This window comes from Mixophyes fleayi, chromosome 6, assembly GCF_038048845.1.
Source record: "Mixophyes fleayi isolate aMixFle1 chromosome 6, aMixFle1.hap1, whole genome shotgun sequence".
Lineage (NCBI taxonomy): Eukaryota > Metazoa > Chordata > Amphibia > Anura > Limnodynastidae > Mixophyes > Mixophyes fleayi.
The window spans coordinates 145,659,826-145,685,232 of record NC_134407.1 but is presented as its reverse complement, the minus strand read 5'-3'; the positions used below and the strand labels follow the sequence as shown (position 1 = coordinate 145,685,232).

General features: G+C 38.1%; 1 protein-coding gene across 1 annotated transcript in view; it reads left to right on the top strand.

The window, feature by feature from the left end:
* Positions 1 to 23,353, top strand: part of NTSR1 (neurotensin receptor 1) — a 158,135-nt gene extending 134,782 nt beyond the window's left edge. The window contains exons 3-4 of the mRNA XM_075176738.1: positions 18,116 to 18,206; positions 21,461 to 23,353. Coding sequence (XP_075032839.1) covers positions 18,116 to 18,206; positions 21,461 to 21,713 — 344 coding nt within the window. The 3' untranslated portion in view covers positions 21,714 to 23,353. The remainder of the gene's footprint in view (positions 1 to 18,115; positions 18,207 to 21,460) is intronic.
* Positions 23,354 to 25,407: the final 2,054 nt, after the last annotated feature.

Sequence of the window (25,407 nt, the reverse complement as noted above, 5' to 3'; positions counted from 1 at the left end):
ATATGAAACATAGAAAGCTTCAACCCTGACATTAAATCAATAAAAATCCCATTTAATATAGGCCTCCCTCCCCCAAACAAGCACCAATATTAAATTAATTGAATACCCATTTAATAAATAAACCTATTTCCCTCCATTCAAGCAACACCAGCAATAAATTAATAGCATTTATGTTTAATAAATATGCTTATTTCCCACAACCATCCTCAACATTAAATAATTCATGTTCACATTTAATAAATAGCCCTCCTCCTCAAACTCAACCCCACATTCAAATAATAGCCCCAAAACACCCAAGCACAAATGAAAGGTCCCATCACCCCACCTTAATAGGCCTCTAACAAATGAAATAGTCCCATCATCACCCCACAAATAAATGAATAGCACCCACCATTAAACAATTAGCTCCTACCTCCATTCCACCATTAAATTAATAGCCCATCTCCCACCCACATTACAGTAAGACATCCCCACCCCGGCAATAAATTAATATCATTTACATTTAATAAGTGTACCTACTTTCCACAACCATCCCCAACATTAAATAATTCACATTCACATTTAATAAATAGCTCTCCTTCCCAAATTCAGACCCTCATTCCATTAGTAGCCCCCAAACCACCCAGAATTATATTTAAAGGTTCCAGCATCATCCCACCTTAAATTAATAGGCCCCAGTAATAATTTAAATAGCCCCACCATGACCCCACAAATAAAAGAGCACCAATTAAATAATTAGCCCCCACCCACACTCCATCATTAAATAATAGTCTACCTCCCACCAACATTATATTAAGACTCTCACATCCATCCCTTCCCTCACAATTACTTTGTTCAAGCCGCACTGTGTAAGAACCTCTCTTGCAGCTCTGCACACTTGGGAGGGTGCATGTCATGTGGTGCATGTCCCATGTGACATCTGTCTCTTACGGGGATAGGAGGAGGCCACATATGGGGGAAGGGAAGAACAGATCATAAAATCCGCGGCTACTTGAAAGAAAGTAACTGTTCCCGCCTGATGGGCCAACCACCAGGTACAACATTGTCTCCTGCTCGCACATCTTGAGAGTACCTGGTTTGGGGATACCTGAAGAGGGGAGCCAATACTACTGCCCCCAGCTCCCCCACTTAATCCATCTCTGCCTGACACCACCCCTCACCCACTAAAATACCTCTAACTCAACACCAATCCTTTACACTATTTCTCACCCACTGAAATCCTCTTCACCCACCACCATTTCTCAACACCATACCTCACCCACAGATATACCATCTCCAAAATCTGACTAATATAGAAAACACCATATGAAAATTGTATAACATTTTTTATTACTTAAATAAATGAAATTATCTTATTATTATTCATTTCTCCCATTTCCATCTGTGTCCATCTGAGGGTTTTGCTTCAGCAAAATCCTCAGAGGGACACAGAGGGGGAAATAATAAACTGTTATTAACACAGATTATGAATTTGGTAAACTAAATTGACAATTAGGATGCTTTTTAAGACACACACAGATAACCATTTATAGACAGGCTGGACAGCCTACAGGACAACATTTGGCATTTTTAGTAAGCAAAATAGAAAATAAATATGTCCATACTCAACCTCATTTTCATTTTTGGGGACCAGCTGCATGGCAATACAAAAGCATTATAGGAATTCAAGAAAAAAAACAATTGCTATTGAGTTATTTAGGTATGGTTTAAAAAACAATCTTCCTGTCACACTTTAGTCTACTATGCGGTAAGGTGACGGCGTATGATTTTAATTGCATTTCAGTGAAGTCTGAAGCATAGATGTGAGTTTAGCATCCTTGAGATTGGGTTGCAAGCTTAACCAACTTGATCAATATATGAACCGATACCCCATATTTCAATTATGCTAGATATATTCAGATTAATCCTTATGGTATAAGTGTAATTTATAAAGACCAACAATAATTTGAAATAGAGATATTCTGCTCCTCCATGTATTGTCTAGAAATGTTGCTTGTGATAAATTGAGAACCTTCCAGACTGAAACAGTGGATGTGTTCTGCATTAGAGAATAATGTCTCGCTGCTGTGACTTGGGAAAACAGAGATTTATCAGGCAGGGGCAGAGGTAGCGCAGGGACATAAGAAAATTGAGCACAGCTTTACATTACACGTTGTTTATTAAATTGCAATGACATGTCTCATTATCATGCTAATAAGCTCTGTGCTTAATGAGGTTTGACATTCCAGAGCAAAGGGCGAATAAAACAAATGGATATTATTTTTTCAAACAATTTTGCTTGCAATTTCTGTTCCAATCAAGCTATTAAATTAAGTAATTCTATAGCCTTGAAAACTTTTTTTCTGCAATGATTATGTAAATATAATGATTATGTTATATATTATAACCAAGTTATGATCCAGCTTTATGAGTAGAAATAAGGGTTTTATACTCCCTGTGATATTTCACTCATTTCTCTGGTACGTTCCCTTCTGCTTTGGCTGCCAGAAAAAGGGACTGTCTCACTAAAATTGGAACTTTAGGAGGGCATGCTTTGAACGCAAGTTCAAAACAGGGCCCTCTTAAGAACATCTTGGGCCCCCGGGCACAGCAGTGCACCGGGGCCCCTATATATACAAAAAAAAAAAATTATTATATATATGGGCCCTGCAGCCCAGGGGGGCCCATCGGAGGCAGCAAAAAAAGACAAAAACCTGGAAAAAAAAACAAAGACAATACCTTGCGGTTAGATGGCGATCCGGCTCTCTCCATGGTCTCCTCCTCCGTCGCGCTCCGCAATGGATGTCGGGCGGGCGTGATGACGTCACACCCGACATGCACTGCGAGCGCCGCACGGAGGAGGAGACCAGGGAGGGAGCCAGATCGCCAGCTGACCGCAAGGTAAGTATTGTCTTTTTTTTTTTCCAGGTTTTTTTTTTATTTGCTGCCTCCGACGGAGCCCCCTGGGCTGCAGGGCCCCCGGGCACCTGCCCATTGTGCCCCATGGGAAAGACGGCCCTGGTTCAGAATAGACATTGCCGATCTGTATCTGTAGTGGCAAATCTGTTTTAGAAAAATGTTAATCACAGCAATTTAAGGTGACCTAAGTACAATCATGAGAACAGTTGTAAACCTTTTACAATTACCTGTCTATATATACGACCTGGACAACCTTTGGATCGCCACATGTTATGAAACTACAAGCCTCAGCATGCTTTGCCAGTGATAGCAAGCCAATAGCAGGCAGAGTATGCTGGGACTTGTAGTTTCACAACACCTGGAGAGCCACAGGTTGTCCAGATCTTGTTATCTAAAGACAATTGAAATAAACAAGTAACAAAAAGTATACTTTTGGATTCCAAATGTTGAACCTATGATGATTGTATAGATATGAAGAAAATGCAACATCATAGTTAGTCTTTCCAGGAGTGTACAATACTTTCAAAGGGTACAAATGCCCAAAGTGTAATTGCTAATGGCTAATCGTCTCCAGCTCTGTCCTGCATTGTCTAATGTCGGTGCACATGACATCAATGAGAAAACTACTGCTTGCCAAAAAAGACATTGCTTTCTGTTTGAGTTTTGCCAAAGGCCATATGCATCATCCAGAATGTTAAAGGAAGAATCTTTTGTGGACAGGTTAGTCAAAAGTGGAACTGTTTAGCATCGGAAAGGAATGTCATGTTTCAAGAAATCTAAATGGCCACTCGTTCTCAATTAGCTTTCATCTGGACTGTTTATGTTTGAGTTTCTCCAGGTTATTATGCCTGGAAAATCATGTCGGTGCAGGAGATAGTACCTTCTAAACCAGGGCAACTTGATATACTTCAAGGGCCATATGTGCAGCCCTCCAAAATTCAAAAGGGCAGCTCATTACCCTTAATTTTAAAAATAAAAAACATCCCAAATCACTCATCCAAAAATGCCACTGCATGCCCCTCCCTTGCTCAAATACACATCTCTCCTTCCCACATGAGCCTCATATGCCAATCATACTTCTTCACATGACACCACATGTTACTCAGACCTTCCCACATGCCATCCAGACCTCCTCACATGCCACTCAGACGTACTCTCATACCGTCCATGTGCCACCTATAATTAATTATAAGGTAGGCATGTACAGTAACCAATACACTGCCAACCAGTTAGAAAGTGCTATAGACTTTGACATTCTAGGGCAAGTTGAAATGAAAGCTAATGTATGATTGGTTGCTATGGGTTACAGCACTTAGATAACAAATAGCTCCAAAAACCTATAAACTCAGTGTTTAGTTTTATTTTCATATTTATTTGTTTGTGCTCTCCTACAAATTTTACTAAATATATTGATTTATAAATTGCTGGATAAATATCTAAACAGAAATCAACTATCCTAATTTCTTGTATATAATAATAGATTGTCAAATGTTTCACTTGTATATCCTTATTTGATGTATTTTGTAATCTGTGGCCCCACATTTATATGTTGGTCACGGTAAAAAGCAAAGTCCTGATCTCAGATTTCTCAATAAAGGGATAGCGGCTCAGTTAGTCTGAGCGATTGTTGGGGATTGAAATAACTGAACCACTGTCCCTTTATGGAGAATTCTGGGATCAGGCCAGATTTCAACAGACCACGTACGTTGCATTCCGTGACTTGATGAATTTGGTAGTGCACAAAGCCTAAATATCTGTGTTTAATACTAAATGCAGGTTGCACTCAGTATGTGTGTTTTAATGAATCGGGCCCCCTGTGTTTTTGTACATTATAAACTTCAATCGATCATCATTAATTAATTATCCAATAGGGAAGACATTCAGACAACTGCATCAATATACAATGGTTTCCTCTCTGTCAACCCTGCTTCCCAAACAGCAGTCTCAGTCTTCATCAATATAGGGCTACACATGTAATTGCTGTGCATAGTGTTTCTCATTATACAGCACTAACGCCTTGGTTCAACCATAGCATTTTCTTTTAATAGTCCAGTATTGGCAAGCAACATTTATTGTAAGAACTTTTCTTACTGTCATTTAGCTATTCAACTGTATTTCACTTAACTTGTAAATCCACTCACATGTCAGACAGTAGTGAACCAGAGACCTGACATTTATTTGCATTTATCAGCATAGCGAGCTGATTCCAGACACACTCAATGATATTATATTCGCACAGAGTCAGATCAATCTGTACTCTGCTTGTAATGTCATGTGAAGGTGTTTCTCAGCTCATCTGTTGTGGATCTTTTCTACTGTTAACCATATCCACACAATGTTAATCAACCTTGTGTTAGGAACTCCTTCAGTCAGCACGACAAAACCTGGAGTCTGCTCCGAAATCTGGTGTTCACTGGAGCCCCTAGTGGTGGGGACAGACTTGGCTGCAGACAACGGAGGGTCGTGTAATGTGCACTGACTGGGGAGAACCCTGAGGTAGCGAAGTAGAACACAGCAGTGTGAGATCCAAGCAAAGGTCAAGGGCCGGCAGCAGGCAGCAATACCAGATAACGAGCCGAGGTCAGGGGTCGCAGGCAATACAACGAGGTCCAGAAACAAGCCAGGGGTCATACACGGGAAATCCAAACTAGAATACAGCACAGGAGCAGGGAAACAGGAACAGGAGCCTAGCTACACAGGAAGCTATAACTGGCAATGAGGCTCAGTCCTCACTGCCTTAAATAGCAAGGAGAGCCAATAAGAGAGAGAGTAAATGGTACCCCTCCCACTGCATAGTCTCAGCACCCTAGGCAATACAGGCAACAACAAAACAGCACCACATTAAATATATATCAGAAAGACTCTCACCAGAGTCTAATACACAAAACCTGAAGTATCCCTACCATACCCTGTTAGCATGTGCCCGGGTGTCAGCACGCTGGCCGGGCGCTGAGGTAATAGGTTTACAGTGTCCCGGTTGTTGCCTAGGCAACTGGGACGTCTGAGGCGGAAGTGACACCCCGGTCGTCATGGAGACGGCCGGGGCGTCTGGTAGAGCCGGAAGCAAGCCACGGCGGCCCGTCGGGGGAGCCGCGGCTCGTAACACCTTGTCTATCCTTTATCTGTCAGCCTCGTTAGGAGTCTGCTTTATTGGAGAAGCCATACCTAAAGGCATCAAGTCTTATCTAATGTAATGCAATCTTGTAATCTGTAGCCCCACATATTAAAAGCAAACGTCTGATTGGTTGCTTTGAGTTATAGCACTAATTTTAAAAATGTCCCCAATATTTCAGGGACTATTTGTTCATATATTTTAGTTTGCATACGCATGGATGCATTAACCTGTCTATCCCAAGGTGATGGTTGTAGCAGTGATCTTTATGCTTTGTACAGTCTCATAGCTCTGTTTCAACTAAGCAAAATTATTACTTACCAATACCCATTTGCTCATATATTTCATTAAATTGGGCATTCCACCTATACCATGGTTTCCCATATCTAGTCCATAGGGAGCCCTAACAGTGCAGATTCTCAAAATATCCTTGCTGCAGCACAAGTGTATTCATTACTGACTGACACAGGTTGTATAATTATAAGGGTGTGTCAATTTAAATCAACTTGATTTTAATAACGATTTAAATTACATGATTTTTTTTTAAAAAAGAATTGATTTAAATCATCATTAAAAAATCCTGGGTTTTATCAAGATTTTAATGGTAACTGGCATACTGTGCAATATAGACCATAGTCCTTTCACCTTTGATTAGCTTTTTTACATGGATGAACATGAGATGAACATGAGAGGAAGTGGGTGGAGCTAGAGCTAAGGTAAATCAGAGCATTAAAATGTTAACAGCAGCACAGTAAAATTTCAGATAGTCCAGCTCCTGTTTGCCCATGTGTAGGTTACTTTTTTGTCAAAATTATATCCAATATAAATCATAAGCAGCAGAAAAGCAGTACCCTTAATAGAACACAAGTAGGATATAACCTCCTTTTGTAAAAATAAATGAAAAGGCTTCGAGTAATCTTAGCCTACTGTTCCCTCGGAGTCTGCGATGAGTACTGGCTAATGCGGCTCTGGTTATCGCTTTTAACAGTTCACAATAAGGCTATTTGACTTGGCTATTTGGTTGTAGCAGGTGTTTCTATGTTGCAGTCTTTGACTGTTGTTCTATTTGTAGGTTTCACAAGTGGCTGCTGATCACTGTGTAGTTTGTCCCAAGGGACACATCACTATCCATTTCTTGTTATTGTACAAACAGCTTTGTTGCAGCAACAAATATAATTATGTAGTTTATCGCTCTATAGCACCACCTGGAACAATGTAATACAATACTAAAACCAGATGCAGCTAAAACACCATCTGTTCAGTTTGCTGCACTTACTTCAACCTGTATTCATTGTGATTTGTATTATATGATTATAAGGAGAATAACTTTGTATCTATAAATATTCATGCTAAAATGAGCAGTCTCAGAAAAGCTCAAGTCGGGATTTATATATGGTGGATTTCGCCTTCACAAATTTTCTACAGGACACATACAATATAAATATACAAAGGGCAAAAAAAAATGGTAACTTGACACTGTGCATTCATCTATAAAAATAGATTAAAAATAAATATCTACAAGTCACTACTAATGAGTCTAATGAGAACAGGAAGAACGGTTTTGTTTTTATTATATCTTACCATGCGATGTCCATAAGTAGTACTACAGCACTACCTCCAAATTCCAGACACCCATATTTAGAAGTAGAGGTACCTGAATTCCCTTTGTTATACACGGATACCAGCATTACTAAGTCTTTAGTTCCTGTTTGAGCCAGTGTGCCTTGTATCATGACTTGATTCTGCCAAATACATTCTGGTTGCTCACTACCTTCTACCGTGAGCTGCCGTCCCCTTCAGACTAGTGCCAGACTATTCTGCATTAACCTATACCTGTCTGACTCTAACTGTTGAGCCTCTGGACTTTTGATGCCTATGTTAACATTGACTGCATTCTAATGTTATCTGTGTGATCTGTGTTAAAAAAAAAGACACTCCATTTGTAGTAACTACCAATAGGTTTTTTAACCTGTTTTTAAAGCTGGGAGCTTTATAAACAAGTAAATATCTTTTTTTCTGTGCGTTCTGATGGGACTTTGTATTGAACATATGGATTGTACATATCCAGCAGTATGTTGTGTCTGTCTCAATATGGAAAGTGCCATATAAGCAGAGCGTACCTACACCCGTATTCAACAAGTGAAGTTTCTTAGATCCTCTTGAAGTTGAATACGGACATACGTATGCCTGAAGTATGTGCATCTTTTAATAATCCACTTGAGGGGCCTGATTCGTTAAGGAACTTAGGAAAGAAATTGAGTAAGTTTTGTTACTTAAGTTTTCTGGGCAAAACCATGTTGCAATGCAAGGGTGCAAATTAGTTTATTATTTTGCACAAAAGGACATACATGATAGCTTACTTGTATACTGAAATTTAAAGTTGATATTTGTGTGCTACATGAAAAAACAGCCAGTATTTAACTTATGTGCAAAATAGAAAACTAATTTGCACCCCTTGCATTGCAATATGGTCCTGTCCAGAAAACTTAAGTAAGAAAACTTACTCAATTTCTTGCCTAAGTTTCTTAATGAATCAGGCCAGAGATGTTTAGAACGTTGAAAGATCAGAAGTTCCTTTATTAAAAACAAATTAGAGATGAATTCATGATAGAACAATAATGTATAGAGACCCCCATGCCATCCAAAGACTCCCCCCTCCCCTACCAGAGTTTACAATGCAGAAGTTAATTTAATTTAAAAAGAAATATTGACATATATATATATATATATATATTTAAACTTTAGCTTATATTGTAAAAAGACATGTGCAGTGCATGATTAAAACTAGTTATTTATATTCTATCCTTAAAAGCAAAAGTATTTTTCTGATTTAACCCTGACCACTGAATTAGGTCTCACACCCATAATAAACCTTAGTTAAACTAGCTTGAGTCCTTTTACACTGTTAAAGCAGCAATGCCACAAACAAGGGGCCAGAATCATTAAGGATCTTAACTTAAGAAACTTCTTATTTCAGTCTCCTGGACAAAACCATGTTACAATGCAAGGGGTGCAAATTAGTTTTATAACCCGCGATTTTAGTCCAAAAACTGTAAAAAACTGTAAAAAATAGATAAAAGTTTTTTTAAAAAAAAAACATGGGGTCCCCCCTCTATTCACTATTAACCTTAGTGCTGCCAGACTACTGCTGGTTCTGTGAAAATCGGGGAATAAATTTGCGTGGGGTCCCCCGATTTTCACTGAACTAAACTTTCATCTATTTTTTACAGTTTTGACAGCTGCCGGGATCTCCGGCTATATAGCAGAACAGTGTAACAGTGATGTGTTTGATGTGTTGCTAGCAAGCAGCGTGTTGTATCTGGCGTGTTTTCAAGCAAACTCAGGAGAGTTTGCTAAATCGCAGCTTCATACATTTGAGACTTGTATGGCTAGAGTTTGATCTCTATCGATTTTGGAAATAGTGATTTTGACAGAAACACAACTCTGGCGATTTTACATGAAATCTCAGCTTCATGTATTTGCAAAATCGTACCTTGATACCTTTACCCCCTAATTTTTTCATGGGACTGCTGTTTTAGTCTGTCACTGTCCTACCTAGTCTCAATCTATTCCCATTGCAATACATGTAAAACAAAAAAGTTTTCCCATTTTACTTGTGAGTTAATCCTCGGCATGAAAATTGATTTCTAGTCCCTACACCTCACATCTCTATCAGAAACTACAACACCACTTCTTATATTGGGAAATTGAAGGAAATTGTATCTGGGTACAGTTAGAGAAGTAAAATCACAAGAAATATTGTCAAAAAGGTGCAAAGAAAGGTATCCTTATTGTACAAGGTAGCTTGTAGATCAGCATGGGCAACTAACGGCCTTGCTAGGCCAGCCCTTGTGATCTTCATTGTGATGGACAGTTCTATCAACGTGAAAACCAACTGACCGTTCAGCTTCACTCTCAGCAACAAGTATTTGTAATTGAAACTTCTTTTGCATAAATTAGTATTATCTTTATAAATATGACAAACAGGTGTTTCATTGAAAAACCTTGACAGATTCTGTATATGGAATTGTGGTTTCATTGTCTGAATTCACCTGTGATTTCATAGGACAGCAGAATTGCAACATCATTGGATGAAGTTACAGTACTTTATTGACTATCAACATTTACTGAACAATCTCACTGCTGCTAATGTTGAGAAAACACTAACCATTAACAAAAGAGAAGAGATGGGAAATGAGTTTAGGAGGGATATGATGGTTGCAAGGGACTGGCATAGTGGGTAATAGGTGTCTAAGCAAAAATCTGTGTTGTGTATAAGGTCTGTACTCTGGGCACTAGCTGTGAATAATGGGTTATAGTGGACATAGGTAGGAGTGAGACTGTTATGCTGGATCTAGACTTTATGCAGTGAACATTGGTCTATGTAGTGATAAAGCAGTTATTCAGTCTATGATGTCTATGGGACAGCGGTATGCATGAGGCATGTTTTCATAGACAGACGTTATATATGGTGGGCATGAGACATTTTTTTTAATGGAGCTGCTATGCTAGGAACTGGCTGTATGTAATGGCCATAAAATTGTGTCAGCATGAAACAGTTATGTTGGACAATGGCTCTTTATTTTATGGGCATTGGATTGTGTGAACATGAGGCAGTAATGCTGTCATTTGATGTATGTGTTATGCATGGTGTTTGTGTGGGCATGAGGCAGCTATACTGGGAACTAACAGTATAGTGTGAGCATGGAACTGTTGTAAGCAAGATGTATGTTATGCTGGATACTGTCTGTATACAGTGGCCATAGTGTATGTACTGGGAGCTAACAGTATAGTGTGAGCATGGAACTGTTGTAAGCAAGATGTATGTTATGCTGGATACTGTCTGTATACAGTGGCCATAGTGTATGTACTGGGAACTAACAGTATAGTGTGAGCATGGAAGTGTTGTAAGCAAGATGTACGTTATGCTGGACACTGGCTGTATATAGTGGCTATAGTGTACGTACTGGGAGCTAACAGTATAGTGTGAGCATGGAACTGTTTTAAGCAAGATGTACGTTATGCTGGACACTGGCTGTATATAGTGGCTATAGTGTATGTACTGGGAACTAGCAATATAGTGTGAGCATGGAACTGTTGTAAATATGATGTATGCTGGACACTGGCTGTATATAGTGTTCAGTGTTCAGTGCCATAGTGTTCAGTGAGCATGGGACAATTATGCTGGACACTGTGTATTCTTTTTATACTGGTAACTGACAGTATAGCGTGAGCATGGAACTGTTGTAAGTTTGATGTATATTATGCCGGACACTGCAGTATAGGTGAGCGTGATGCTTGTTATGATGGCACTGGCTGTATATGCTGGGTATTGGACTGTGTGAAAATCAGGCAGTTATATTGGGCTTTGGCTGTAAATAGTGGTGAAAGGCATGTAGCATGTTATGGTGGGTATTAGGCTATTTTGCTGGGCATAGTGCTGTATGCAATGGACATGGGTCTTCTGCAAACAGTATTTACTTTATGCCATTCTTCACATGCTATGTACTGTTCTGGCACTAGCTCACTTAGCATGTCTTTTATTGCCATACCATACATTTTATTTATTTCACTCTTTGCTATGCACATGGCGGTATGTATATCCATGGCATAGCACAAACTGTTTTTCATATTACTGTGCTCTTCATGGAATCCGTCCATCCACCAACTAGGTAACTAGGTCCAAAAATATGGCCCTCCCTGCACTGGTGCAGACTATATTAGGACACAATTCATATATACTGCACTTGTGTATATATTATATGAAAATTATGATTGCCTATGATGGTTTGATTCTATTAAAACTGTTGTATTTGGAATCTCCTCTCTGAAATGATTTGCTTGCTCCTGGAAAAAGATTCTAACCTTGTAATATATGTTGAAGTAAATGTCAACTCATGGATATTTTTCCACTACTATGTTGACACTATATAAATACAGGTTAATGATGATAATAATAACATTTCCTGCAGATCCAGACTTGTGACCGAGCTGTGACTTCTTCCTAAGGAGCACAGTGATTTCTAAATACTTTCAGACTTGTCATAAACTTGATAATATGTTGCTGAGATTCCCCACTGGAATCACCATTTATTTCATCCCTTTAATAAACAGCTTAATATTTAAAAATGAAGAATCTGTGTAACAAAGCTGTTTCTTTTCAGCAGACACCCTTTGTGTGTAGCTTAAGCCTTTTCGTTTGCATAATCTATTTTCATTTAAACATGTCATTCTTTCAGGTGGTTCTCTCAAAACCCACTTTGTTATAGATAATTCAATTTAAACATGAACCAATGAACTCCTGTCTGGTTAAAATAAGGATTTATAATCCATCAATTTTGCAGTATTTATGAATGTAGTAAATGGAGATAGATTTACTGGGATCAAGATCTCAGTTCGCCTGTTTTCCTTCATGATAAAGGGAATTAATTTTCCATCTGTATTATCCAACAGGGTCCTGTCTTGCACGTTGAGCCGATTAGTTCATACTTCTCCAGTTCTACAGCCAGATATGAGTCTGTGACTTGTAGATACAGTACAATCCCAAGCTGTGCCCCAGTTAATAGATAGAGAGATGTGAGAAGTCAGATATCCCTGCCACCTCTAAACTCTTCATTTCACTGATCTTCAGCATTTCTCATATTACCCAGAGTAACTGAGAATTCAATTTTCTCATGATCCAGTATACCAGCAAATTGCATATTGCAATAATTTGATTTAAGTCCTGCATAAATCTAAGTAACCATTGCCTTACCTGAAATAATGTTACTTGTCACCTTGGCACTCACTGTTATATCGTTACATTTTTTTTTTTCATTTGTTCGTGGCCTACATTATTGATTGAGGTCTGTCTTTAAAGTGAACTTGTCGCTTATGCATAGAGGAGTAAGACTAATAATGTAATGTGACTTGTAGTATTACTGGTATTTATATATACCTTACAGTCACAGCTGTGCAATTATCCGAACTGACAAGTGGACAAAAAATTATCAAAAAAGTACACATTTAGAATTCTGACTGAGAGGAGACATTCCTTTAGTTTAATAATATCAGCATAAATCTTAAAATAGTAAAAACTAAACCTTACGCAGGGGCAGGCTGGGCTGGGGGCCAGGAGGGCATATGGCCCCTGGCCCAGTCCCCTAGTAGGCTACCTTGGACTGGGTCACTGGGACACCTACGTTTTTTATGCTTTTATAACCTCATGGATCACCGATGACACATCTCTGTATATTTTGTGTTACTAACTATTTCTTTTGCCAATCTATAAATAGTGATATTTTGTATAAACACATAGCAAAACAGTAAAGCATTGCTATATGCTTCAATTGTACGTAAATATATCAACTAAACTGATTTAGGTTTCCATTGTAACTTCCATTGCACCACTTGATACACAACAAAATGACTACAAGGTCAGCAAACATGTAACAGTGTCTAATACAAATTAATACCATAGTTATTTAAATAACTTTCTCAATGTGGAAAATTATTTTGATACAATATGTATTTATAGACACATGGGTAAAATACCAAGTAAAGCCAATAGATACAATGGCAAAAATGATTTACTCTAAATATAGAAAGCTATGCATACTCCACGTAAATAACACCATTTAACTCCATCAGGATATAAAGTTCAGAACTGATAGATCCAGTATTCCTCACATTTATATAATCATTTAAAAATATCACCTCCTCTTACTGTGGCTTGTATATGTTCAGTCCCATATACTTTTAAATGTGATGGATTTGTATTATGTACTGAAGCAGTGTCTTGAAAACTATGAGTTTTAAATATCTTTATAATGTTTCTTTTCTTTTCTTTAAATCTACTTTTTAAATGTCTTGTTGTTCTGCTTACATACTGTAATTGGCAGCTACACTGTAAAACATAAATGACAAATTCTGTATTGCAATTTATGAAATTTTTTATTTTAAAAATCCTCCTATTTACAATTGACATTATTTCCATAGTTCTCCTAAATGTCTACAAGTTATTCAATTTGTTTCATCGCATTTTTAACAACCTTTTGGTTTTGATGGGGTTCAGGTTGTCCATTCACCAATTATATTTGAACTCTCTTCCTTTTTGGATCAAAAATACTTTGGGCCAAGATATTACGTAAACAATTTGCTTTTTACAAAATTATTACTGGTTCCTCTGGTAAACAATCCTTTAAAATTTTGACCAGGAACAGACATATTTTACCTGTATTTTGTAACCAACAGAGGACCATCCATCATACTAACTTCCCTGAGGACTTTCCCGAGCAAACCTAAATAGTACCTCTTATGAAAATGATCTAACATCTCTTTTGCCTGTCAGTCCAACCTTTGGGTGCATCATTTAGCGAAGGTCTGTGGTGAGCACTTATTATTAGTATCAATCTTCTTATGGAAGGTGGATGTACAAATAGTGGTGCCCTGCAGAGTTATGTCCAAGTAGTCAATGTTACCACTGTTATAACAGTGTGTGAACTTCAAATTATAAGGGTTAGTGTTCAGAAAGGAAACACAATCTAAAACAGACAATTCATTCCCTTACCAAATAAAAAATAGGTCATCCTTATAACGGCCATAGAGAACCAGGTTCGCACTAAAGTTACTGGTCCAGATGTATTTGGACTCAAACTCCCCCATATAGAGATTAATGTAGCTGGGTGCAAACCTGGTCCCCATGGCCATTCTCAGCATCTTGCATCCAAAATGAATAACCTCTGTGGCTGCAAGATCTCGGCAGAGCGACCCAAACATCTGCCAATAAGCTGAATACACAAATCGTGTGGTATGTTGGTGTAGAGTGATTGGACATCTAAAGTGACAAGGCAAAAGTAGCCTTCCAAATTATATCATTTGTTAAAGTAAGTGAATGGAGTCTCGCAGAAAAGACCTCAGAGAAAACAGCCATGATTGTAAAAAGAAATCTATAAAATGGGAAATCAAAGTCTGAAAATTGTCTCAACACCTCTTCCTTGTAATAAGAAACAATTTGTATTAAAACTCCTCCTCCCCTATCTGCTGACTTAATGACAATGGAGGAGTCTGTTCTCAATTCCATTAAGGTTTATTTTTCTACTTTAGATAAATTGGAAGGACTCTGTCTTTTTTATTACATAATGGTTTTGATTAGGGGTGTGCACCGGCCACTTTTGGTGTTTTGGGTTTTGGGTTCTGATTAGCTTGAGGTTTTGGGTTCTGATTTGTTTTGCCAAAACACCCCACGAAAGGTTTTGGTTCTGATTTTGGGTTTTGGGTTCTGATTTTTTTTTAAAAAAAAGCATAAAAAGTGCTAAAATCCATATTTTGGTTTTTTTTTTCCACTCATACACTATTATTAACCTCAATAACATTAATTTCCACTCATTTCCAGTCTATTCTGAACACCTCACACCTCACAATATTGTTTTTAGTCCAAAAGGTTGCACCGAGGTAGCTGGATGTCTAAGCTAAGCGATACAAGTGGGCGGCACAAACACGTGGCCCATCGTAGGTGGCTGTGTAGGCTTGAATGGCCTTTTGCTGCTCCTCCATCCTCTGCAGCATATAGAGGGTGGAGTTCAAGCGCGTCACTACCTCTTGTTTTTGTTGATGACAGGGCAGGTTCATGCTTTTTTGATGTAGCAGGAACAGTGAACGTAGTTTAATATCTGATACTAATATTTCTGCACTGCAGGAACAGTGAACGTAGTTTAATATCTGATACTAATATTTCTGGACTGCAAGAACAGTGAACGTGGGTATTGCAGTAGTAATATTTCTGAACTGCAAGAATATATTGCACTAGAAATTTTTTTATACTTTTTAAATAATTTTTTTATATTTTTTTTTAATTATTTTTGTATAATTTTTTTACATTTTTTTAAAATTATTTTTCTATAATTGTTTTGTTTTGTTTTTTTTATGATTTGTGGATAATTTTAAAATAACTATGGAACTAAGCAGAACAAAGCACAGGCCAAAAGCACCACTGGACTCAGCAGGACACTGAAAATCTGGAATGACTTTTTACCTTGTAGTGCTCTGTATAGTGATTGTAACATGGGCACTCCTTCTGCTGGGAGCTGCATCCTTTAAGCACACAAACACATTTTAATATAAAAAGGGTTTTTACTAATAGCAGGAAATACAGACAAGTAGCATTTAATTATGTGTAAATGGGTATTTATCTGCCTGCAGTATACTCTACTTCTTCCCCGACAAAAAGACTCTGTACAACCCACTCTGGATTCCTGACTACTAGCACTCCAAGAAATACATTAATTGCTTTTTCTTTTTACTCCTAATAAATTTCTGCTTGTTGTTAGTAGCTCATTTATGTCATTACACTAGAATCTGTCAGCATACCTAATAACTATGCTGGTTCCTGCATCAGATGTACCTAAAATTGTGCAAAAGGCTTCTCACTGAAGATATATATACAGGGGCTCCCAAACCACAACCTCCCTCTTCACTAAACGCAGGCAGAATGAAGATGGCGGCCACGAGCCGGGAATTTATGACATCCGAGTCTCGCGAGATCGGACGCGAGACTTGGATGTCATAGCCTCGTTTTGGATTCATTTGGCGGGCGGAAGTACCCGAACAGTGCTCGGATCCCGTCGGATTTGCGAAATCCGAGCCCGCTCATCTCTAGTTTTGATACTCTACATTATATATTTATATATATATATATATACACATATATATACACACACACACACACACACACACACAGTGGTCGAAGTGGGGGTGTGTACGGTGGTATACCATACCGCTACTTATCTTGCTGCCTTCATTGTAAAACTATATAATATCATATGTTGGTAAATGTGTTGGAACTGGTCCTAGGCACAGATCAGCAAAATGCAAATATTCATAATAGATGTTCATAAACAAACCCTAAAGAAGCCTAATTAAATAAAGCCAGATCTCTTGACACAACTTCTGTGACATTGGCTCAAAACCAATAATAAGTGATTACAAAATAATTATGTTGGCAGGAAAAGTGGCTGAAGGAATATATGTGCCCCTATGGTGGTTATTTTCTTAAATATTGCCCGAAAGTGGAATTATATCAGCACTGAAATGGTGAATTTCTTCTGGTTTGGCTTGTTCCAATAGCTTAGTGAAAGCTCTGTTTATTGTGGTGGATGGGATAAATCCAGCCAACCCGAGTTTTGGCTGTTAATAGCCTAGACAAATTAATTGTGTGTGTGTGTATATATATATATATATATATATATATATATATATATATATATATATATATATAATCTACAAATAAAGGCAAAATAACCCAAGTTTTTAAATCATTCCTGTATAGTTATCTTGTAGAATTTTAAATAAATACAGTTATATAAAACTGTGTACTTTTTGTGACAGTGGCTGCTGCAAGCAGCAAATATAGCATGTAAAACACCTCCCAGTCTTCTCTTGTGGCTATTGTACAATGCAAACTTCAATCTGTGTCTAGTATATAAGTTGACCCCAAATTTAGTATATAGGAGACCATCAGTCCATGCTGTCTAGTATATAGCAGACTTCTAATCTCTAGCAGTCAGTGTATAACAGACCCGTAATCTCAAGTGACAAAGCAGAAGAGAGATGGTGGGAAGCGACCCTTTGTTTATTTACTAGATTACGTTCTGACCACTGCTTGTACTGACATTTGACTTGTTATTGGATTACTCTCCATACGCTGCCTGTACTGACCCTTGGCTTGCTTATTACATTAGTTCTCGGAATTCTGGCATCAGTCATAACAAACAGAAAGTGTTTTCTCATTTAAGTTTCTACAAACAAAACAATTAAAGAAGTACAGTTCAAGTCCCTTAAAAATATATGGCTCCATATAGGCAATGCTCTTGCAGAATAGCAGAATGTTTCCAGAGCTAGGCTGGCAAAATGTTTTTTTATTTTGTGATTTGTTCCTGTAAAATAAAACTGATAGCCGTCAGGCTTGCTACAACATCTGACCTGTAGCTCAGTTACTGCGTATCAAATCTACTTCAGGAGAAATATAACTATTACATATGATTCTAGATTTTTATTATTGTATATGTTAATTACTAAACTTATTAATTATATAGGAAGTTTCAAAAGCCCCTTCTCTCTGTTTTCCAGGTGTGGTAGTTATAGCGTTTGTTGTCTGCTGGCTTCCATACCACGTAAGACGCTTGATGTTCTGTTACATTCCTGAGGAACTTTGGACAGAGTAAGTAAAACACTGAACACAGATCTGAAGTAACGTGGCTGCTCCAAATATAGCAGGCATTATTTTTATATTTCCTGGGAGTGAGCCCCAAACCTCCACACATCCACGCTAACACCTATACCTAATGTGTGTGAGTAAAGAATATATATATAATTACAAAGCATTGGGACATTTTATTACAGGATCAGGATTTAAGGACCACATTATCTGACAAACCAAATATTGTCTTCAGAAAAGCATCAAACTTGAAGACCAAATTAGTCAGCAGCCACATAGCCACAAAACAACAGATGCAATCTACATTGGCACCTGCAAGGAAATTAACAGGATTCTACACTTGCGGTAGATGCTTTACTTGCAGGAATCAATGGCAGAGAAGCACCAAACCTATATAACAGTATCAATCGAACATAACAGGAATTCAATATACCATGAAAGATTTCCTAACATGTGATACTAAGGACGTTATTTATCTTCTTGAATGTTCCTGCCACCTACAATATATTGGATGAACAATCAGACCCTTGTCTGTACGCCTTACTGAACACACATACAATATTAAGAAGGGCTTAGAAACACATAGTGTGTCACAGCACTATAAATTAAAACACAACCAGGACCCAACCTTCTTGTCCTTTATGGCCATAAAATTAGTGAAAAGAGACTGGAGAGGAGGAGATTTTGGTAAAAATGATAAATAAGGAAGTGAGATGTATTTTCAAATTACAGACATTAACTCCAACAGACTGAGCATTGACTTTGAGATTATGAGCTGTATCTAGAGGCAAAGGAGGAGCACGTGGTTTATCTCTGGAACCTCTGGTCAGACCATCTCACCACTGGCCCAAACCCTTCCGATCTTGGAAGCGAAATGGGGTGGGCCAGGCCAGTATCCTGTCCACAAGACCAAGGGAATACCTGGTACTGTAGGAGACCAGAGATAACAGCCCCTGGTCCTTTCTCTTCGCCAAACTGCTAGTCCACACCTGGGAAAGCTCATATCCAGAACCAGAAGAGTTTATTTATATATATATATATATATATATATATATATATATATATATATATATTTTGTCCTGTATTGTATTTTACAACCTGCTGAAACAAATACTGATAACAACAATAATATTGTTTTTTTTATTACATGATCCTTGTTTCACCTTTAATTCTTTTTCTTTAACAGTCTAAATTCCCTAACACACACAGACACAGACACACAGACAGACACACAGACTAGGGCCAATTTAATAGCAGCCAATTAACCTACCAGTATGTTTTTGAAATGTGAGAGGAAACCCACGCAAACATGGGGAGAACATACAAACTCCTCACAGATAAGGCCATGGTCGGGAATTGAACTCATGACCCCAGTGCTGTAAGACAGAAGTGCTAACTACTAAGCCACCGTGCTGTCACTATAACTGCTGTTGGAATTATGTGACTCAGAAAAATGTACCCAGGCAGAGTGTAATTGCTCCCATACTCAAATGTACTTCAATACGGTCTGAACGTCGATCAAGTTCCATGCTTGTTTTTTAAATGCAAGTTGCATCCAAACATAAATCAGACCCTAACTGTTTAATGTATGACTTAACCCCCCAAAGCTTGAGAGATATATGGGTGAACCCCCAAATCTCCGCACAAGTACTCTAAGTGCTTGAGAGTTGTATAAACCACAGCAGCTCCACACACCCACCCTAAACATCGCATAACTGAAAGTCTTCACACATCAATACTGCTTTTACTACTAAATGCCCCCACATTAATTTTCCTTCAGTATAAGAACACCCAGTCAGGGAATTAACCATATTATCACCTCTGTTTTGCATCACATCAGCAAGTGAAATTTGTAAAGGCATTATAACCCTATGTTTTTTATTTAATTTCGTATTTGTGCAATGTAGACATTAAGGGATGGATATATAAAATATTCTTATTGTAGGATGTTACTTAAATTCTATCATAGTTCTACTAAGTTAACTTACTATTAGGTACAGCTCACCATTCAGTACAGTTGATGTAGTTTGACTTGTCTCCTCCATAATTCGTTTATCGCTGTCCGTAGCCTCCTGTAAGTCTTATTGAGGAGTGATGATCTTTTCACAATACAATAGCTAGTAGTAGCCTGGTTGCTGAGATATTTGTTACATTATTGGGAGGGGCATCAGATTATTAGGGGGATGTTCAAGACCCGAAAATATGACAATGTGCAAATATTAGCAAACAAAGCCCCCTGAGCTTGCTCATATCCCACGCAGAGGGATATATAATACATTCTCTTTTATTAAACACAAGAAAGCAAAGATTGATTCAGCTTACAGTACAAGGTGTAAAACAATTAATTAGACCTCATGCGTCCACCTGAGTATACGTAAAGTTCTTTTTACTTTAGTCATAAAAGTGAGCTCAAAGCTTCTCTCCATCACTCCTGATCGCAGCAGCTGGTGGCTGAATTATTGAACGTTTTACTCAGTGACTGTGTTAACAGCCGGCTGAGCCACTCAACATAAACAGGCAGCAAAAAGGTTTGTGTGGCCCCTTCAGAATTGGACTTCCATGCCTCCTAGCTTCCCCTGTAAATGCTGTTTGTTACTGTTTGCCAAGTCCAAATACAAGGTCAAGTGTTGCAAAATATAAGGCGAGACCTAGCAAAGTGGACCGAAACCAATTCCAGACTGATTACACCCTAGTTTATGTCTCTGCTTATTGAGTCTACTTAAAACCACAATTAATTACTATGATTCAATAATAACTGCCAGCAGCTGACAGGGAAGGCAGATTTCCAAAGTTCATCAATTTTATTTTAATTGTTTTAGTAGGCTTGTTTTCTTACCTAATCCAAGAACATTAATTATTTAAAGATTATTAGATCTGGTTTCTTTACCACTGAGCAGAGAGTCACTGATGTTTATGAAGAAGTACACAAGCTACACACAGGTTTTTTTGTCATATCACATGAACTAACATCACATGGTCATGTCATATTACATGATTTAACGTAGACGGGAAAATCTCTTCTTGTTACTGCTCAGTCATGCATTATCTTAAGAAACCCTAGTTCATGAGCTGTGATCAATGATCTCTATGTTTGCTTGCATAAACCCTGTGTTCCTCCTCCACCCATTGGTAATCAAAATGTAATGCATAATGGCAGATCAGATTTATAGATGTGCATTGGGGCTTATTCCCATTTTCATGTATTTTTGTCCATACTATATGTGCTCCCCTTAATATTTTGTTTTGTGATTCTGCAGTGAACTGAACGATTTCTACCACTACTTCTACATGCTGACCAACGTCCTGTTCTATGTGAGCTCCACTGTCAACCCCATACTTTACAACCTGGTATCTGCAAACTTTCGACAGATCTTTGTCTCCACACTCAGTTTTTTATGCCCACCATGGAGAAGGAAGAAAAAGCATTCAAGTTTCACCAGGAAGTCCAACAGCATCTCCAGCACCAACCACACGTTCTCCACCCAAGTCACCAGAGAGACTCCTTACTGAAGTGGGAGGAAAGGTTTCATCCAGCACTTCCATAACTTGGTTACATGTAGTCCTGTGCACAACCTTCTAAAAAGCCTTGTTTTTCATTGTCAAAAGTGAGTGGCTCACCAGTAAATTCTGAACAGTATTCTAAATATCAACTTTGGTCAAAAGATCAATGTGTTCCTCAAAAAAAAAAGTATATATATTTTTTGTAAAAAAAACCCTTAATCTGCAGAACCCATGATGTTTTGAAAGTCCACTGAGTGATGCATGAATTATGAATATAAGATCTATATCATCACAGTACAGTGATCTCCACATCCATGTGACAGTAGGATTGCCATCTGACAAATGTTGCACTGTGTCTTTTGAAGATGGATGTTATAATATTTTAATTATATTCCCATAACTTATTGCTGCTGAGACATTGTGATTCAGACAAATGCTCCAAACATAAGAAATCAGGATCTCCAATGAGATAAGATCTCCTAGTGGTCCCATGTTTGACACTGTGATAAAAGGATCTAGACGTTTGAGATTACCACCTGAAATGAATCCACTTATGATGAACCGTTTTCCTTAATGTGTAATATGTAGAGAATGGGTACTGATGCTTCATTTGTTCCACTTGGTGTATTTCATCAACTCAGCGAATAATTACAGAAAAGTAGATGTGCCATATTGATGTGGGGTGAGGGGAGGGTGAATGCATTTACTTTATAATTAGTAATAATGCTGTTATATTGAAATATACACTGGGAAGCAAAGCAAAAGAGACTGTATTTTAAACCAGAGGAAGAGAAGAAAGAACCCACAGGCAGAGACATTCTCTCAGCAGTACACTGACAGATGGTGACAGGGATCTCTGCTGCATCTGCCTTACCATGCGTTACCCTGAATGTCAGACTTCTGTAAACAACAACTGATGGAGTCAGACTGAGACCTGTAAGCTGCATCCTCTTGCATAGGTTCTGCAAATACTACAAGAAAAATGCATTTGAGCAGAGTAAATGTCAGAGACATTGACAGGAGAGAAATATCACAAAAAGGTTGAACAGAGGAAAGATGGACAAATGTAAATAAAAAGTCCTCGCAATGTAATATATATGCCATACTGCAAATGGAGATGGTACGCAATACTCTCTCTACATGTTATGTCTACCTCCTTCCTAATATTCTACACATTCTATGTATTTCTGTTTACTGAGCAAGTTCTCTATGGCTAACTCTGTATGTAGCATCTTGGCATTTATCAGGCTTTACTGATGATATGTAGTGTGTCATAAAAGGTCGATGGGTAGGTAATAGTTGAAAGATTTTGTCACTTAACATTATTAACTGCTTTGTGGACATTTATTTTTTATGTATTTAAATATAAATTATCCAATGTATATTGGCAGAGAGTTTAAAATACACATTATAGTAAAGTTTATCTAGCATTATGTAAAATGTGTAAAAACTCATTATTCTATAGGTTCCGTTTGGCCATGTCATTGTGCGCTGCACAATTTAGATACACTGGCTTTAGCCCAATGTCATAGTGCCCTGATACAGTGCCCACCCCACAAACCAGCTGGACACAACATTTGCTTGTTTCAGGTAACGTCATACTTACCTACTTTTGAAGGCAGCTGTCCGGGAGGGGGTCCGTCGAGGGTGGCATGCCACGCGTGGTGCGCCGTTAGGCTCCGCCCCTGTCAATCTTAGCCGATTCTAGCCAATCGCAGCAGGGGGCGGGGCCGCACTGCCGCATTTAGCTCCGCCCCCAAACATTCAGGAGTCTCCCGGACATTCCGGGAGAGTAAGCAACTATGGGTAATGTTAGATCTACTTTACTGGAGATAGTATTTAGCCAACAATTATAAAACCAGATAATGGGGGGAAAAGAATTTGTCCACAGAGGTAAACATGTCTGTTAATAAGTGCCACTGGGTGTCACTGGGAATTTGTAATTGATTTACTCTATGTTGTCCTTAATAGAAAGCAAGAAATGTTACGTTAAGTACACATGTCATTACATTTTGTGAGCTGAACCAATATTCTTCCTAACAATTCACAAAAAACAAAAGAGATTGTCTGCACTGTGTGTAGAAAACAAGCAAATATTAATTTTTATTTTTTTAAAAACTCATGTTGCATGCATATCCCAATATTCGGCTAACAGAATGGGAACTCTAAATATAGAGCAACAGAATGTGCCATACGCTCCTAAATGATTTAATTGTATCACAATATGTACAGTACAAAACAGGGTATGTGCATAACAGGGCCGAACAGGGCCCCATGATGAACATACCTGCAGGTCCCATATCAGCCACACGCGCACGTCCTGTAGTGGTTGTAATTCCAGCACTGTAAAGGGGAAAAGCAGAATGGCAGGTAATAAAATGATAAAGTGTGTTTATTTTGTACAACAGATACTTCATATTCCACATATTGAATCAGTGTTTTCTAACTGATTCAACAAGCATTGTGATAAATAATAGAACCAGCCGTGCTAGGGTGAAAAATAACAAGAAAATGCAATGTCATAAGAGTGTACGCTTTTGATGGAATCCACCTAAATACGCATTAAAGTGCCCTATGGATCCACAAGGAAAACTATAGTCCAAGCACCTTATTATTTAATTATATTGAGTCTTAAGCAGTAGATTCCATCAACTGGATTTCCATGTGGTTCCAAGCAGACAAAGTACTGATTAAAATATAATATGCATATAGGGCCTGATCCATTAAGGCACGTATCTGACGATTTTTAAGCATATCATACGCAAAATCTCTCTACTCAGGGCCAGAACTGGGAGATACACCAGTAAATGCAGAGCTGTCTGATTTGTCTTTGAACACAAAGGTCACTTACTACAGTCTACGATTTCCGGGAGTGAACTGGTCGTTGAAGGGACATTTGGCCGCAGTCAATTTACAGTAAGGGCGTGTCAAACTCAAGCGCACACTGCCACATCCGAATCAAGTGCTGGGCATCGGAAAAGTTATTTATTTTTATGGCGTATCTCTTGCTCCAGCTACAGAGCTAGAGTCTAAGTGCTGATCAGTAGTGATGACAGTCGTGTATGAATGCTATAACATGTGTTTGCAATGAGGAGCACTGTCAAAATGTATTTTATGTTCAGTAGACATTCACAGTATCCTAATACATGTATTTCATAGGGGGGGGGGGACTTCTTTTTTTTTTTTTACAGTTTGTTCATTAATTACTTTAATATTAACTGATGACATTAATTATATATATTTTATTATTTTCTGTGCAAATTTATAATCCACATAGGTTTTGGACATATCGTGCAATAGATGCACAGCAGACCTACACCTGAAATTAACGTATCTTGAGATCCATGCCTTGATGATTCGGGCATGCGCAAAGCCGATTTAAATGAGTTTTAAACCAAACGCAGGTTGCGCTCTTTACGCGTACCTTGATGATTCAGGCCCGTAGTGCTATGTGCACTTTACTCTTCATTTTGTCACTACAACACCTGACATATAATAATTTTCTGATTATGATACATATTATGTACATATATTAAATACAATTTAAGTAGTTACAATCAGTATACAGAACCAAACAAACAAGTCAAATTCTGTTCTGTGCTATACGTTATTTATAAAAAAAATAATAGTATAGTTCTCCATACATATAGAATAAGTACAGATACTGAGAGTTGCATATAGAGATGGAGTAGTGGCACTATAT